At 30.8% G+C, this 15,526-nt stretch overlaps 2 protein-coding genes across 4 annotated transcripts; both read right to left on the bottom strand.

Moving 5' to 3' along the window:
- Positions 1 to 5,751: 5,751 nt before the first annotated feature.
- Positions 5,752 to 6,366, bottom strand: LOC117913657. Its single transcript, XM_034828695.1, has 3 exons — positions 6,193 to 6,366; positions 6,039 to 6,117; positions 5,752 to 5,949 (listed from the first exon to the last, which is right to left on the bottom strand). The coding sequence occupies exons 1-3, from the start codon at positions 6,349 to 6,351 to the stop codon at positions 5,831 to 5,833; spliced, it is 357 nt and encodes a 118-aa protein (XP_034684586.1). The 5' UTR covers positions 6,352 to 6,366; the 3' UTR covers positions 5,752 to 5,830.
- Positions 6,365 to 14,695, bottom strand: LOC117913656. 3 transcript variants are annotated; one of them, XM_034828691.1, is made up of 15 exons: positions 14,553 to 14,695; positions 14,409 to 14,468; positions 14,071 to 14,193; positions 13,448 to 13,507; positions 13,214 to 13,309; positions 12,719 to 12,802; positions 12,505 to 12,623; positions 12,301 to 12,402; positions 10,412 to 10,528; positions 9,478 to 9,546; positions 9,245 to 9,311; positions 8,987 to 9,040; positions 8,778 to 8,867; positions 7,413 to 7,535; positions 6,365 to 6,821 (listed from the first exon to the last, which is right to left on the bottom strand). In XM_034828691.1, the coding sequence occupies exons 2-15, from the start codon at positions 14,424 to 14,426 to the stop codon at positions 6,702 to 6,704; spliced, it is 1,242 nt and encodes a 413-aa protein (XP_034684582.1). In that variant the 5' UTR covers positions 14,427 to 14,468; positions 14,553 to 14,695; the 3' UTR covers positions 6,365 to 6,701. The 3 variants fall into 3 exon arrangements, with proteins under 3 accessions (XP_034684582.1, XP_034684583.1, XP_034684585.1); XM_034828692.1 differs by lacking the exon at positions 14,071 to 14,193; XM_034828694.1 differs by lacking the exons at positions 14,409 to 14,468; positions 14,553 to 14,695 and having other exon boundaries at positions 13,453 to 13,507; positions 14,071 to 14,097.
- Between the last annotated feature and the right edge of the window lie 831 nt (positions 14,696 to 15,526).

Below are 15,526 nucleotides of genomic sequence, written 5' to 3'. Positions count from 1 at the left end.
TGTAGAGGAAGATGAAGATGGAAATATATGATCACTCATCAATGCCTTTAGGTGTAGCCAACCAGGCTCTGTGAGTTGGGTGGGAGTTGGGTAGCCACAATTAAACCTATCAACTACTTGCTACAATAATGGGGTGTGTGTGTGTGTGTCTTGATTTATTTTATATCTCCTCCTACCTCCTCTTCAATCTCATTTTTATGAATTAAAATAGAATTTACAAAATTTTGGTACAATTCTCCATCTTCTCTATCAAATGGGTTTTTGGTTTGGGAAAAAATATGTTTTACAAATTTGGGAAGAAAAAAATGTTTTCCAAATAGGAGTTCAAGGGGGGTGATGTGGGATGTGGGATATGTGGACATGGCACCGTGGGCATACACACAAGCAGAGTGTGTGAGTTTGGTGCCTTGAGAAGAGTGTTTTGGGAATCTGATTGACGTCATTTTGTGATGCCAAACTTGCAACATCCCATGTGCTCCTTGGAGCCAACTATCAAACAATTGGTGACCACTCTCTCTCTCTCTCTCTCAATTTGATCTTCTTTACGCTTGAAATAGCATTCTCATTTCATTTCAAACAAATAAGTGAATTTTTTTAAAATGAAATTTCATATTTTCTATTTTTGAGAAATAAACTTGTATTTTTATTCTATACTTGTTCAAACAAAGAAAAATATTAAAGAAAATAAATTAAATTATTATTTAAATTTATAAATAAATTATAAGAACAATGAGAAAAAAGTTTTGGAGGGTTTATCGAGTCTAAATTTATTTATTTATTTATTTCTTATTTTCTTTTCTTCTTACTTCTCCGATCATCCATAATCCAAACTGAGCCACTTATAATAAATTATATGATTAAGGTTAAGGATAGTAAAGATTGAACTCACTCATACTTGCGATTAATTCTCAATATATGCTCGATTAATTGAAATTGGAGTCAACTCAATTGTTTTTTGTAATAAATTTTATAAATTTTTTTATGACAAGCTATTATTTATGTTAAATAAAACTAATTTCTAAAAAAATTAATCATTTTTCAAAGCAAAAAAAAAACATTTTGGGTGTGAAACAAAGTTGATTTTTCAAAAGTGTACTAATTTGTGGTACAAAGAGGTGACTGAGCAGAGTAAGTTCAATCAATAGATGCCAAAATTAAATTCAACAAGAAGGTGCCTTTTGGCCTTTTCGTCCAAACATTTTCTTTTGGCAATTTAACCCTAATTTTTCACTTCAAATCCCAACTCCCTTACGTGTCTTTTTTTTTTTTTTTTTTTAACTTGGACTTGAAATGATTGAGTAATGTTTTACTACCTAATGACAAGGCTTGTAAATTTGTTTATTGAGATGTCACGATTAAGATTCTAAGTGATTCCAAATTCAATCTATGATCCAAAGAAAGAAAAAAGAGTTTGGAGTATCACGTTTAGTTTTATGAAAATACTAAAAAAAGAAAAAAAGAATAAAAATACTAATTTTTTCATGTTTGATTTGATCATGTAAAATATAAAAGAAAAAAATTAAATATAATTTAAATTAATTAAAAATTTATATATATTTAAATTATTCAATCTTTGTATAAAACAGTTAAAAGAAGTTAAATAAGTGGGAATTGGTATATAGAATAATTTATTAATTTTAATTTTTTTTTATTTTCCCACATTTATTCTTTTCTTCTTTATTTTTTTTTCATACATTTTTTCTCAATTTTTTCCTTTTTTTTTTTTTTTGACAAATTAGACATTGCCTATAAAGGTTAAGGTGTTTGGTTTGTTCTCAGCTTGGATCTTAGGGTTAAAAATTTAATTCTAGGATCATAGAAGGGGTGCCTCAAAATTTGGGTTATGTTAAGGCAAAAAAAAAGTTGATCAAGATATGAAAAGTATGTTAATGGTACTGAATATGAAAAATATGATCAAAATACAGAGAACAAATACTGTAAAAGTTAAATTTTAATAGAATTGTCATACCTTTTATAATCTCTTAAAGGCTTCTCATATATGATAATTAATCTATCAATGGAGCCTATTTTAAAACCCTAACTCAGGTTGATTTTTGAGTGAAGTAGAAGCAAAGTGATTATGAACCCTAGTTGATGAATATATTGTGAAATCATGGGAAAATTCTCTTCTTTAGACCCAAGAAAACACCATAATAATTGGTGGATGAAGTGTTGTAGACTCTTACCACTTTTTTCATAAGGATTACACTTCTACGAGACTTTATTGAACTAGTCAATGCATGATATGCTTTGTGAGTGTTTTTACTCGAAGTGATTTTTGTAAAAGCGTTTTCTCCTGAAGTATTTTTAAGAGAATTACTTATCAATTATTTTTCCAAGATTTTTCAACACTATAAGTGATTTTTCAGATTTTTAAAAGTGCTTCCCAAAATTTACTAAACATTTAGGCCATGTTTGATAATTATTTTTTAAAACATTTTTGAAAAATAGATTTTAAGAATAGTTTTTGAAAACTGTTTTATGATAATTTGTAAAACAAAAATAAGTTTAGTAACCTATTTTTATTATTTTCAAATATGTTTTAAAAATAATTTTTATGTCTAGTGCTTTACTTTTAATTATTATATATGTTTATATAATTATTTTTTAAAATAACTCTAAAAAATAAGTGAAAACAATTGAAAATGACTAAAAGATCTTATTTGAAAACATTTTGTTTTTTACTATTGAGAACAAAAAACAGAAAATAGTTTTCTAGTCACCAAATGTGTTTTCCAATTTTTTTGTTTTGAAAAATGGTAAACTATTCTAAAAAACTGCTATCAAACAGACTCTTAATTTTTTTTTTTCGAAAACATTTTTTAGACCAAAAATATTTCCTAAAATAATCGTCAAATGGACTCTAATATACCTAATTCTTCTCTAGAATTTAGTTGCCCTAATATTATTTTATGGTATTAAAAGAGGTTTTGAGAAGGGAAAAAAAAGGTTCACACCCTTTTAAATAATAAATTAAAAGAAAATATTTAATTTTAGGGTGAGACATTTAAGTTAAGACAATACAAACATGTGATGCAAAAGATTACTAAACACTCACATGTCAAGATGTAGTGGTAGCCTTCACTCAAGGTATTTGCTTTTCTCTTTTCACTTGTCATTTACTTGTAAACTTCAATGAGTTATATTTTTAGGGCTTTCATCCAAAGACTTTTCTACTTGGTCGAGGATAGGGTTACACTATCCAAAGCCAAAGGGTCTCTACAATGGATTTGATACATCTTAGTGGTGAACTTCTGCTCTTTCCATCTAGTACATGAGCTGTTTATGATGTCTTGACTCGTAAGCCGACAATCAAAGTAGATTGGATGCCCGTTGGAGATTTAGCATTATCATCAAGACAAAATGTCACCTTCTGCATGTCATTCATTGTTGGAGGTAGCTATTGGGGCCTTAAACCTAACCCGTTCCGATTTTCAAACCCCATGGCCCATATTGTAAGGGGGCTAACAAGTCACGTGTTCCCCTAATCCAAAGAGCGCCGAAATATCGGTGTGTCGGTACCCACCGACAGCATGAATATATCGCCTGCTCAAAGCTTGTCAACACAGGCGGTCAACGGTCAATGCTCAAAATTGAGCTTGAGCTTTTATTTCTTGCTGTTGGGGACAAAAGGTTCATAAAGCATTCCCAGTTCCACTAGGGCAAACATGCCCTTTGATGAATAATATGCACTAAGGAAATAGATATAAAAAATTCTGATATAAATAAAATATTAAAAAAACACTTTAAATAACAAATTAATTATAACTATTTTATAATTAAATGAAAAATTTTCATTTATTTGATTAGTAAAAATATATCATAATTTTATTAATAGTGTTTTTAATATTATTAATATATTAAAAATTTATACATTTATCATCATTTAAATTATAATATATCATAATTTTAATATTAAATAGATTTTAAAATTAAACATATTATAATCACAACATTATCATCAAATAATATTTTATATAATTCAATAATCAATATACACTTGTGAAATTTATATTTTTTTATTAATATGTACAATATTTTATATTTATATATATATATATCAATTTATTCGAAAAAATTGATCAATTTTAGGTTTACGGATATTTTGTGTTAAAATATTCATCGAAATATATTATAATCAAATATTACAATATAATGATCAAATAATATTTAATATAATTCAATAATCAATATATACTTATCAAATTTATATTTTTTTATTGACACGTACAATATTTTGATATTTTATGTCAAAATATCCACCGATATATCCGTAAAATCAAAATACCGATATATCAACGGATATTTTGGAAAAAAAAATATTGATAAGTCTAAAATTGATCAAAATTTATAAAAATATAAGAAAACTTTATAAAAATATAATTAGAAGTATAATGATATTTTTAAGTTGTTTTATTAAATAATTTGATATATGTATAACATGATTTATCATATTTGATAATAATATCGTATATGAATGTTATAAGTGTATATTTATTATTAAATTATATCAAATATTATTTCATAATAATATTATGATATTTGATTATCATATGTTTAATTTTAAAATAGATATTAATATTAAAATTATAATCTATTTAATTAAATTGTATTAAATAATATAAAATAAATTGTGATATATGTATAATTTTTTAATATTTAATTAATTATTAATTATATTAAAAACACTACGAAGAAAATTATCATGATAATTTTTATATTTTTGGTAATCAATTAAAAGAAAATTTTGAATTTAATTATAAAATAATGATAATTAATTTGTTCTTTAAAACATTTTTTTTAATATTTTCTTTATATAATGAGTTTCAATACATATATGTTTACTGCATGATATTAAACAAGGGGCATGCCGGCCCTAATGGTAACTTAGTTGAACCCCAAACCAAGGGGTTTGAATCCCCTCAACACAGAAAAAGGGCATTTTTGAGACACTGTAGCGCATTTGACCTCTGTTGACCCGCATTGACCATTTGATATATTGGGAAAAATCGTTGATATATCGCGAGATATCGTCGATTTTTGGGGATTTCTCCCGAAATTATTCAGATCGATATTTCTCCATGAAATACTCTCCGATACACGATATGTCGGCATTTTTAGGGATTTCTCCCAAAATTATTCAGATCAATATTTCTCCATGAAATATCGTATCAATCGATATTTCTCCATGAAATACCCTCTGATGCACGATATGTCGACATATCAACGAGCTTTTGAGTCGCATTTTCTCTCAAACCACAAAGTTAGATTTTGTTTGGATTGTTTTCAAAAACAGCTTTTGGTGTTTTTAAAACAAAAGTTTGTTTGAAAAACAATTTCAACATGTGTTTTCAAATATTTCTTAACAATAACTTTTATATCTGATGCTTTCTTTTCTACCATTTTTTTTTTTTAATATTTGTGCATTATTTTTTTGAAAAAACGCCTCTAAAAAATAAGTGAAAATAATTAAAATATATTCTCGAAAAACTATCTTATTTTCAAAATGGTACTCAAAAACCTATTTAGGGAACAGATGACAATCAAATGTGTTTTTTTGTTCTCAAAAACAAAAATTTGTTCTTGAGAACAGTTCCCAAACATTTAAGATCTAAGGATCTAGATTATGATATATATCATGCTCCTACACCCCTGTCAAGTGGGCCAATGCCCGCCATGGAAGGCAAACAACAGTGGTGCAATATCACAAATTTATGATCACCTTTAGTTAATCAAAGCTTTGATACCATGTTCAATAACCAATTTTCCTAAAAGTTTCAACCAGATTTGGGTTCATAGAGCTCTGACACCATGTTGAACAAGCAATTTCCTAAAAGCTTAAACCATTAGGATTTGAACTTACATTGTATATCACGCCATCGACCATTGACAGCTTGGCATCTGCGCTATTACCCAGCTGCTCCATAAAAAAATGGGCAGAACATTTTCCTAGAAACAAGCTTATACAATAAAACCAGCACCATCTTCGGATCAAACATGTTCATCTTCTGTTCAAATCCACAGCTAACTTCTCTTACCTTGAGTAAACCAGTGTTCCATGATCAGCAAACCTCGAATCCCAACTTCCTCAATGTTCCGGGTTTTGGAGAGGTCTATCTGCAATCAAAAGCAAGAATCAATCAGCAGATTGAAAGATGACAAAGAGGACTCTGCAGAGAAGCTAAGCTGCACATTTTTCAGCCCAAAAGCATGTTTGAGTATTGACTCTAGGGAGGCGAATGAGTAAACAAATGACGAGAAATGCATCTCTCCCAAGCTAATCTTCATCTCTTTGCCCTGCAATTGAAAATTCATAAGTGCACCAAAAGAAAAAGGAAAGGGTTCAGTCATTCAAATCAAGTTCTAGCTTGTATACATATATCTTTATTTTGAAAAAAAATGTGTGATATATTACAAGGTCTGGATTACAAAATATATCAAGACGGGGAGAGGAGAATTTGAAGCTTTGAACTTCTCCACACAGTAAAGAATACATTTTTGGACACCCAATATTTTTTCCATAACAGATCTTTACAACATAATTCCTGATCAGTGAGGGAGTATCTGCTGTAGTGTCTTCGCCTTTGCCTTTGCCTTTGCCTTTGTCTTTGTCTTTGTCTTAGCCTTTTCCCTTTTTTGTGTCTGTGATGCAAAAGCATGCATACATTACACTGGAAGTGAAAAAGATGTTTAAATACTGACTAGTGTGTGTTTTTCTCTCCCAACTGTTGGTAGGGGTCTTTCCAACATTTGTCCTCCTTAACAGCCTGTCTCCACCGTTTTTTGAAGATATTATATTCGATATAGGACTGCCTCCTCACCTGCATAACAACAATGCCTCGTTATGATTGGGGTAGACTAATATCTATGTCGTGTGTCATCGCCTTTTTGTTGTGCTTGAAAGACTCCTACTAGTTATATAGTTTGTGCTTCATGATATCTGTTACTTCTAGGGTAGGGAGGGCATTAACCCTCTAGTACAAAAGCATTATGTTTTAGAGAACAGTTCTCAATTGTTTTCATGAATAAAATTCTGTTTGGAAACTCAAATACAAAAAGCAGTTTTCTCGGTCTATTCTTCTTGCAGGTGTACTGTGCAGTGCAAAAGTTTTCATTCTGTTTTCCTTATTTTCAATTGTTTTTGAGAACACTATATAAAAACACCTGGAAACACCTCCAATTGTTCTGAAAAGTTACCTGGTTTTTAGAACAAATTCTCAGAAAATTTATTTCAGTCCAAAATTTGCCAAACAAGTTTCTAAAATTGGAAAACTGTTTTCTGTTAAAAACAGTTTCCAACAGGGCCTAGGCTCAGAATTACACCACACTGTTCTGGTGAGAGACTAGGTTCAACTAGCCTAATAAACTAGTAAAAGCAGTTTCCATAGCTAAAAGATTGTTTCAGAACCTACTTCAACTCTAAAATTAATTGGAGACGTTGATGAAACTGGCAATTTTGAGATTGGTGGTTCTGCAGTAGTTGTTGTCGTTATTTTTTCAGGTTCAGAATCATCGTCCTGCACTGGTGGAGTTGTCTGCCCAATGAACAATTATTGGCAATGAATAAGTTGCTTACCAGAAAACTACAAGTTTAATAGTCAGAAAAACACGAGTGTACAGGCACAATGCATATGTGGTAAAGAAGGTACAGCAGATCATGCAATTGAATATGCATAAAGACCCGGAATATCTCATTGTAAAAAAAGAGATCAGCATTAACCTGAGGAGCGTTGATCTAGTAAAGAGTTTGAACACTGATTATTCTAAAAACATATATAGTTCATAGAGTTCTGCTCAATTTGTAAGATGAGTACTTTGCTAGCATTCAATTAATGACTAAAGAGCTCATGTTGGATACAATTGATCTGTTGTATGGATGGCAGCGATGAAAATATTCCAGCAGTCAAATGTTACATATTTTGAACAAAGAAGACCTTTGTTATCAAAGATGGTAATGACATTAAAAGATGAAGTATAACCAAGATAGAGTGGAATCAGATTATAAATTATGCTTGAATATGTGAAAGAACTAAAATGTCCTCCATCAATAAAACATGTAAGTCACATTTCATGAACCTCTCCTAAACACCAAAGTGAAATTTAGGCAAAATTTAGATGATTCAAGCATGTTTACATGCCATACTATTGAAGGAAGAGAACAACCATGAAAACTCTGAGTTTATTTCACAGGAAGAAGCTTTCCACCGATTTACAGCAGAAGAAATTCTACGATAGCTCAGCATTTTCAAGACTATAATCTTCCTATAACAGTTGCAAACTTACCATGCATATAATTTGCCAAAAGTTTCAGAGTATTCTCAATACTCCTATTCCCTACATAGTATTGGAGAGTTCCACACAATTCAAAGTCGTCTAGGCCCTCTGGAGGACTCTGAACTTATCTGGAAGCTTCTAGATTATTCTAACTGTCTCTAGCACACTCTGGAAATCTGATGCACCATCCTAGTAGTCTAGACTGTCTCAAGAATTGAGACCAGATCTAGAACCTTCAGCTCATGAGGGCTTCATTTGAGCAGGGTGTGATACATAGCTACTCTAAAGATGAGAGTTACTGATGCTCACTACTTCAATGAATATCCCGTCTACTCCTAACCAATATCCCATACATATAAAAATACTCATGCATACGAGTCTGAACATAAATGATCCTAATCTAAAAGATATATGCACAGACATACATCTGAATAAAAAAATTTGCACAATTGATGAAAGAATTTAGTTTGGTATTTGTATGGTACAAATATAATTTTTCTAACCTTGTCCGGGTCATTAGCTCCTAATGTAGGGAGACCATAATGAACTATATAATCGGAGTCCACTACCCCAACATTTTTAGTTCGATCACCCTGTCAAAAGAATACCTTAGGCATCAGTTACTGCAACAATTAGATGCTAAAAGAAGAGCTAGAAAAGATCATAAATAACTAAAATAATATGAAGAATTTGAGTGCAAATAGAAGATTGCCTGTGCACAATAACCCAGTTGCATATCTAGGCCCCAAGCATGAATCAAGTCATTCTGTGAAAATAATCAAAGAACAAGATGTTAATCATGGTTCATGAAATGTGACAATCTATGATAGTAGATTGTCAGCTCTGTCCCACCTTCTGATAATGCTTTGAACTTTACCTTGTAATCATCACTTACTAGATACTTTATAGATAAAAGTATCCTCTCATATTTTTATGTCAAAAATGGCCATATATAGTGGAGATGAGATACCTGGATCATATACCACACACAACGCCAAGCCTCTCTTGAGAAGACTGGAGCCATCACTTCTATCCACCTGTAAAATACAGATTCTCATTTTAGTTTCCTCAACTTAAGCAGCTTCTATTTCTTTTAATTGGGTTTCTTGAGTTACAATATGGAAACTAAGAAACAAATAATTTTCAGCTAGATAAAGCACAAAACCAAATAAGTTATTTTTTCCTTTTAGGTAAAAATATTACCCAGTGCAAGGAGGAGCTGTGCTGTTTTCATCACATATTTTCCCGCTACCGCTAGACTTGAAAATCCGTCTGCCAAAATGAATAAAACCAATTACAAAAAGTACAACAGAATAACAAACTTTCTTGAAGCACCCTTTTTGCAACCAAATTACATTTTGCATGCTATTGGCAAGGAGTTTGAAGGGCAGCATATATATCACAAAAGAAAACTTTTTGGTTACTGTTAACTGTATTAAGTGAATCTTTTAGAGACTATTCTCTAAGGAGTTTAGGAAGTTCAACCAGTGTCATTATTCGGATAAATTATGTTGTCAATTAGATCATTTTTTAAAACTTAAAAGCCTCACAAATTCAAACTATTCTATTTTTGGCATAACCTAGATCGAGATTATTAAAACTGTTGACACTTACTTCTAATTGTTTCATCCACTTGCTGCATCTCACAAGCAGTACAGTATGATCCAACGCTCGAATGAGGAGTCCATATTAGAACCACTTTCATGGTCGTAATAACCCAAATGAATTAACATAACATTCTACTCTGGTATGTGTGGACTAGTTTGCTGACACTATGGCTACGTTTGGATCTTGGAAAATTTGAGGGAAAAAAAGATAGAGAGAAAGTAGAAGACAAGAAAAAGTGAATGAAAATAAAAATAGATTTAAAGTCAATACATTATTTTTATATGATATTTCAAAATTTTATGTATTTTGACTCTTCTATATAAAGATTAAAAAATTTGAAAATGTATAAGTTTCTAACTAATTTTAATTATATTGTATTTTCTTCAAATATGAGAAAATCATTTTCCTTAGCATTTTTTTTTTCTTTCCTAAGTACTTTTCTAGAACCAAACATAGCATACAGATTTATTTCTGTTCTTCAACAAGCAAACATCATTGTTCAAATGCAAATAAAACCACAAGTGGGAACCTGTGCACATCCGATCTCCTCCCACGTAGAGTAATTTGATGATGCACCTCTGACTTGCTACCATCGAGTGCTGGCTGGGATATCTCAAGTCCTTCTCTTTGAACAGTTGCTACATACCTAACAGTTTAAAAAAAGTGAAACATCAAGTTCCAATTTTTGTAAACAAATTACTGAACCATGTACATTAACTATGTGTCCTAGTTTCCATGAACTCTTGCAGCCTAAAAATTACACTTTTTGGGCCTTATTTGGAGTATCATGTACTTTCGGAAAAGGTCCCCTAACACAAAAAGAAATAGGGGGACATTCCTTAACTGGTTCATAGATTTAAATGAAAGAAAATGCTTAAAATTATGTCAAAGAGCCGCCAATTCATTGTCAAGAAAACAGAAAAAAAAGGGGTTTCTCTGGCAAATTATTTCCAAATAACACTAATTAAAATCTTGAGAAAATTGTATAAAAAATGCTCCTGAAGAAAAATCACCAGGATAAACGGAGAACAAGTAAACTTATAGTATGTCAATTAGAGGATGGCATATGTTAGCGCATTTAGACGTCAAAATTTGAGCATGAAAGTGTAACCATATATTTTAATCAATGTTTGAAATGCTAGAATATAGAGTGGGAATGGAAAATTCATTCCATGTCCTAATCATTATTGTGTTTGGATTGCTTTGTATAAATGAAAATAGGAATAAAAAATTCATTCTCATGGAAACCGAAGCTCACTCTTGCCAGGATTTGATTCCTCTCACATGGTATTGTGATTCACCTCTATTCCCATACTATTTCCATTTCTATTCCATTATCCAAATGCACACTTAAGACTGAACATGTATACCCATTGTGGATGTGGTTGCAATCACCTAAGCTTGTACACAGAAGAATTTAATAAACACTAGGAAGGAATTATTGTACGACAGAAGGCAAAGACCAGATAGAAGGAAGAGACCAAGGCGCTTGCTCAAAATCATAGTATTGATTATCTTTAGAATAAAAAATTTTTGGAATGGATTCGGCTTTAGTGGGAGATGGGCCTAGAGTGTGGTTTTGGCGTGATTTTTGGAGTAAAAAGTGGAGAACTTGGCAAGCATTTGGTTGATATTGTTAATAGTGTTGGCTATCATCTGAGCCCTTCCTCCCTCTTAAGTGAAGTTCTCTCAAGCTGGTGTGGAACATTTGCTAGTACTAGTAGAGCTCAGGAGGTAGTTGCCAAAGGTGGCTAGCCTCATTTGTCCTGTGTGGTGCACATAGAAAGAATGGAATAGGGTTTCTTTGGAGGGATTGGCAGGCTAGAAAAGAAGTTAAGAGAAATTATCCTTTCAATTTATCAACAGTCAAATCAAGTATTGAATATTAAGATCTTCCTTGAATTTATTGACACCTTAGGCCCTCAAAGTTTTTGGGCCTCCTCTCTTTCTTGGGTTGATCTGCTTTTTTCACATCTTTTGTGATATTCTCCTTATTATCCTCCCGAAAAAAAAGATTATTTAACAGGTTTTTCAGTCAGTAACATAAGGAATTTGGTTAGTGATTTACTTTTATGTGTTTTGGGCTTTCTTCATTATCCAATTACCAACAAATATCTTTTGCATTGTGCTTATGACTAGCCTTTGATGCACAGATATGACTTCTATAATAATTTACAGATTTCAATTATAAATAATAATTACAAATTGGGACTGACTATCATCGAACCAGTTCAATTTACAATAGTATATTTTACTGCATTGGTTTACTTGGATGACAAAGTGATCAATGCCCAAAATTTTTTTTCCACATAGTATGATGCTCATTCATCTTTTCCAAACATACCAAAACTGGGAAGTGAGATTAACCATTTTGGAAGTACTTATTTTAAAATTTTAAGAGTAATGCCATAAACATACCGCCGAGGGTTGAAATCTGTAACTCCTAGGTCCTCATCCCAAAGAAAAATGTAATTGTACTCTGCCACTATTTCGGGATGTAAGAAACGCTTTGCAAACCACCTTGTCATTAAGCAAAAGAAGAGCCATGAGAACATATTTATGAAAATGAAACACTTTCCCATTCAAAATGATGAACGGGATTGCAAGACCTAAGCCACTTACCATTTTGTTTGATTGATTGCAGCTACATGAAGGACCCGGTCACACCATTTGAAATCCTTCCATTCGTCCACAACCCCATCATAATGGAAAAGCATCACAACGAAACCATATGATAGAAACTGCAACAAAAGTGAATAAAATGCAATTAACTGCAAATATATATGATCCGGGATGGAAAACATAAGCAGAAGGATTTACAAGCTCTGATGATTACCTTTTCAACCATTTTATTCACAAGATCTTTTTGCTTTACTCCGACAGCCACTGCTAATAAGTTCCTTTTAAGATCTTTTCTCTTCTGTTCCAACAACGTGAAAGTCAAAACAAGGATGTTAAAATCGATTAATGTAAACACGAGAAGATACAAAGAAATGATGGCAATTAGCAGAGGCTAATGCTTGTGTCCATGTATTAAATACATAAGGCTTTATTATTGTGGTTAGCTGGTTGCTGACACTGTTATTTGAGTTTCAGAAAGTAAAGTTACAAATTATTAGCTAAAATTTTCGGTATTTTTGCATTTTGAGCAGCGTCAAACATCATTCTAATTAGTTTTCATGAAAGAAGTTTCTAGAAGTGATTAATGAAAAATCTCAATAACACGATTAAGAACTTTTTTTTTTCTTCATTCAAACAGATGCATATATAGAAAATTAAGTAATCCAGTGATGTTGATGTAGATTTTTCCTGACATTATGCAGATCTTTACCTTTGGAAAGCCCCATAATGGTCGCATATCCAAGTCCGAAGAAGTGACAACAATACCTTTAGGTAATGCCTCACTACCATTAGCCCTGCATTGGTTCTAAAATGGATAGGAAAAACATAAGCAACAAATCCCTATATTCTTATTCAACAGGCGAGGTTAAGAATTATTAAAAATCAAGAACTTTTAAATAAAAATACCATGGATAGTAGAGCCAGGAAGGAAGGAAGAACAAACCTCACATTTGTTAGATACTGAATTCAGCATACCAGTACTCATCCCCCATCTCGATAATTTCTGCATATCAAGCCCCAAAAACATAAAAACATAACGCATTCAAAACCAAAATTTCCAATCACAACAAGTACAAGAAGAAAATCTTCTTCCCGAATTCAACAACAACAAAAATCAACCATATACACAGAACATGATCATTGGTTGAATTTTTCCTTTTCAGTATTGAAACAAAAATTCCTTCCCTTCTCGAGATCTCCCCTTCCTTCCACTACGAATTCTTCCTGCTCTTAAGCAATCCCCACTCTCAAGTTATAATATCAATCCAATTGGTTTCACTCTTTTTCCTTTCTATTGATATTTTCATACTACTTACAAATCCTTATATCAACAATGTAAATTGCAAAACAATAATGCAGAACCAGAGTAAAGTAAACTAAATGGCACAAAATCACACAAAAATTCAAAAAAAAAAAAAAACAAAGAAGCTACGAAACATATATGAATGCAATAATGCAGAACCCAAAAGTACAGTAGATTAAAAGGCACAAAATCACACATAAAATCCAAAAAAAATAAAAAATAAAAAAGCAAAGAAGCTATGAAATATATATGTATATGAATACCTCTGAATAATCTTGTCCTATTAATACACTCCCTATGAAAAACATTAGACAAAGCACAGAAGCTGTGGGAAAAATGCTGCAAACACATGATCTCCTGCTTTTTGAATCAGCCAGTTGAGAAACCTGAAACCCCCCCAAAAAAAAGAAACAAAATAAATAAATAAGTAAATAAAGAGAAAAAAATGACCAAATCAAATCTTCTCAGAAAGCATAATTTTCCCAGAAAGAAAATATAGAAAGAAACCCATTATTCACAATGTCCAAACATACCATTTCACCATTCAAAACCCAGGAAAAAAAAGGGAAAAAGAACCCCACATAGAGAAAGAGGAGCTTACACAATTGGGTAACTTCATATTCCATGAAACAATAAAATTATGAAGATTCTCCACAAAAATCTGAGGAAAAAAAAAAACATACAAAATTAGTGGGATTTGAACAACATGGGATTCTAACATCAAGGAAGGACATCAACAGAATACCTGAGAAAATGGTTTTCATGTTGGGGAGAGAAACATGCAAATTTTCATTTTTAGAGAGAGGAGAGAAAGAAAAGAGGAAAGGAAAAACCCGGATTACGCGGTGAATGTGGGAAAATGGGTGGGAATTGGGTTTCCACGATCTTGATTAAATAAAATATTTTATTTGTAAATACATGCAGATCTAACAAAGATACTGTTACTTTTTCCTTTTTATTATTATATTTGCTTGGTTTTTTAATATTATTTTATTATTTAGTTTTTTAAGATTCTGTTTTCTCTTCCCTCTGGTGTTTTGTCATCTTGTCCATTGAATCATGGAGCTAGAAGCATATAACCTCTCTCTCTCTCATTTTAAATTGTGAAGGTAGGAAAATAATGTTATTATAAGAATAAATTTATTATTATGTTGAAACATGAAATATAAAATTGTTTTTTTTTTCATAAAGAATTGAATTTTCAAATAAAATTTGATTCTGAAAAATAATAAAAACTGTTTTTGAAAAATATTCTCCAAAATTAATTTTTAAGAATTATTTTAGAAAACATTACAAAACAAATCTATGGAAATGTTTGACAATGTTTTCAAAAACTATTCATGTGATATTTATTTTATTATTTATTTAAGTAAATTTTGTATTTCCATTGTTGTATTTATGGATTTTTTTTATTTTTTATTGGAAATGATAAGAAAATGAGTAATTTAATTTGGAGTCTTCTAGTCAAAGAAAGTGTTGGGTTTAAATTGAAGAGTATAATAGCTGGTGCTAACTGTTTTTAAAATTAGTTTTGAAAAACAATTTTTGAAAATAATTTATAAAATGCTTTTAATATGTTTTTAATATATTTTAAAATAATTTTTATATCAAATATTTTGTTTTTAATTATTTTATATGTTTTTATAATTATTTTTTAAAACAATCTTTAAAAAACAATTAAAAACAATATAAAATAATTAAAAAAATATTATTTAAAAA

This window comes from Vitis riparia, chromosome 4 (genome assembly GCF_004353265.1).
Source record: "Vitis riparia cultivar Riparia Gloire de Montpellier isolate 1030 chromosome 4, EGFV_Vit.rip_1.0, whole genome shotgun sequence".
NCBI classification, from domain to species: domain Eukaryota; kingdom Viridiplantae; phylum Streptophyta; class Magnoliopsida; order Vitales; family Vitaceae; genus Vitis; species Vitis riparia.
This window is presented reverse-complemented; position numbering and strand designations above follow the sequence as displayed.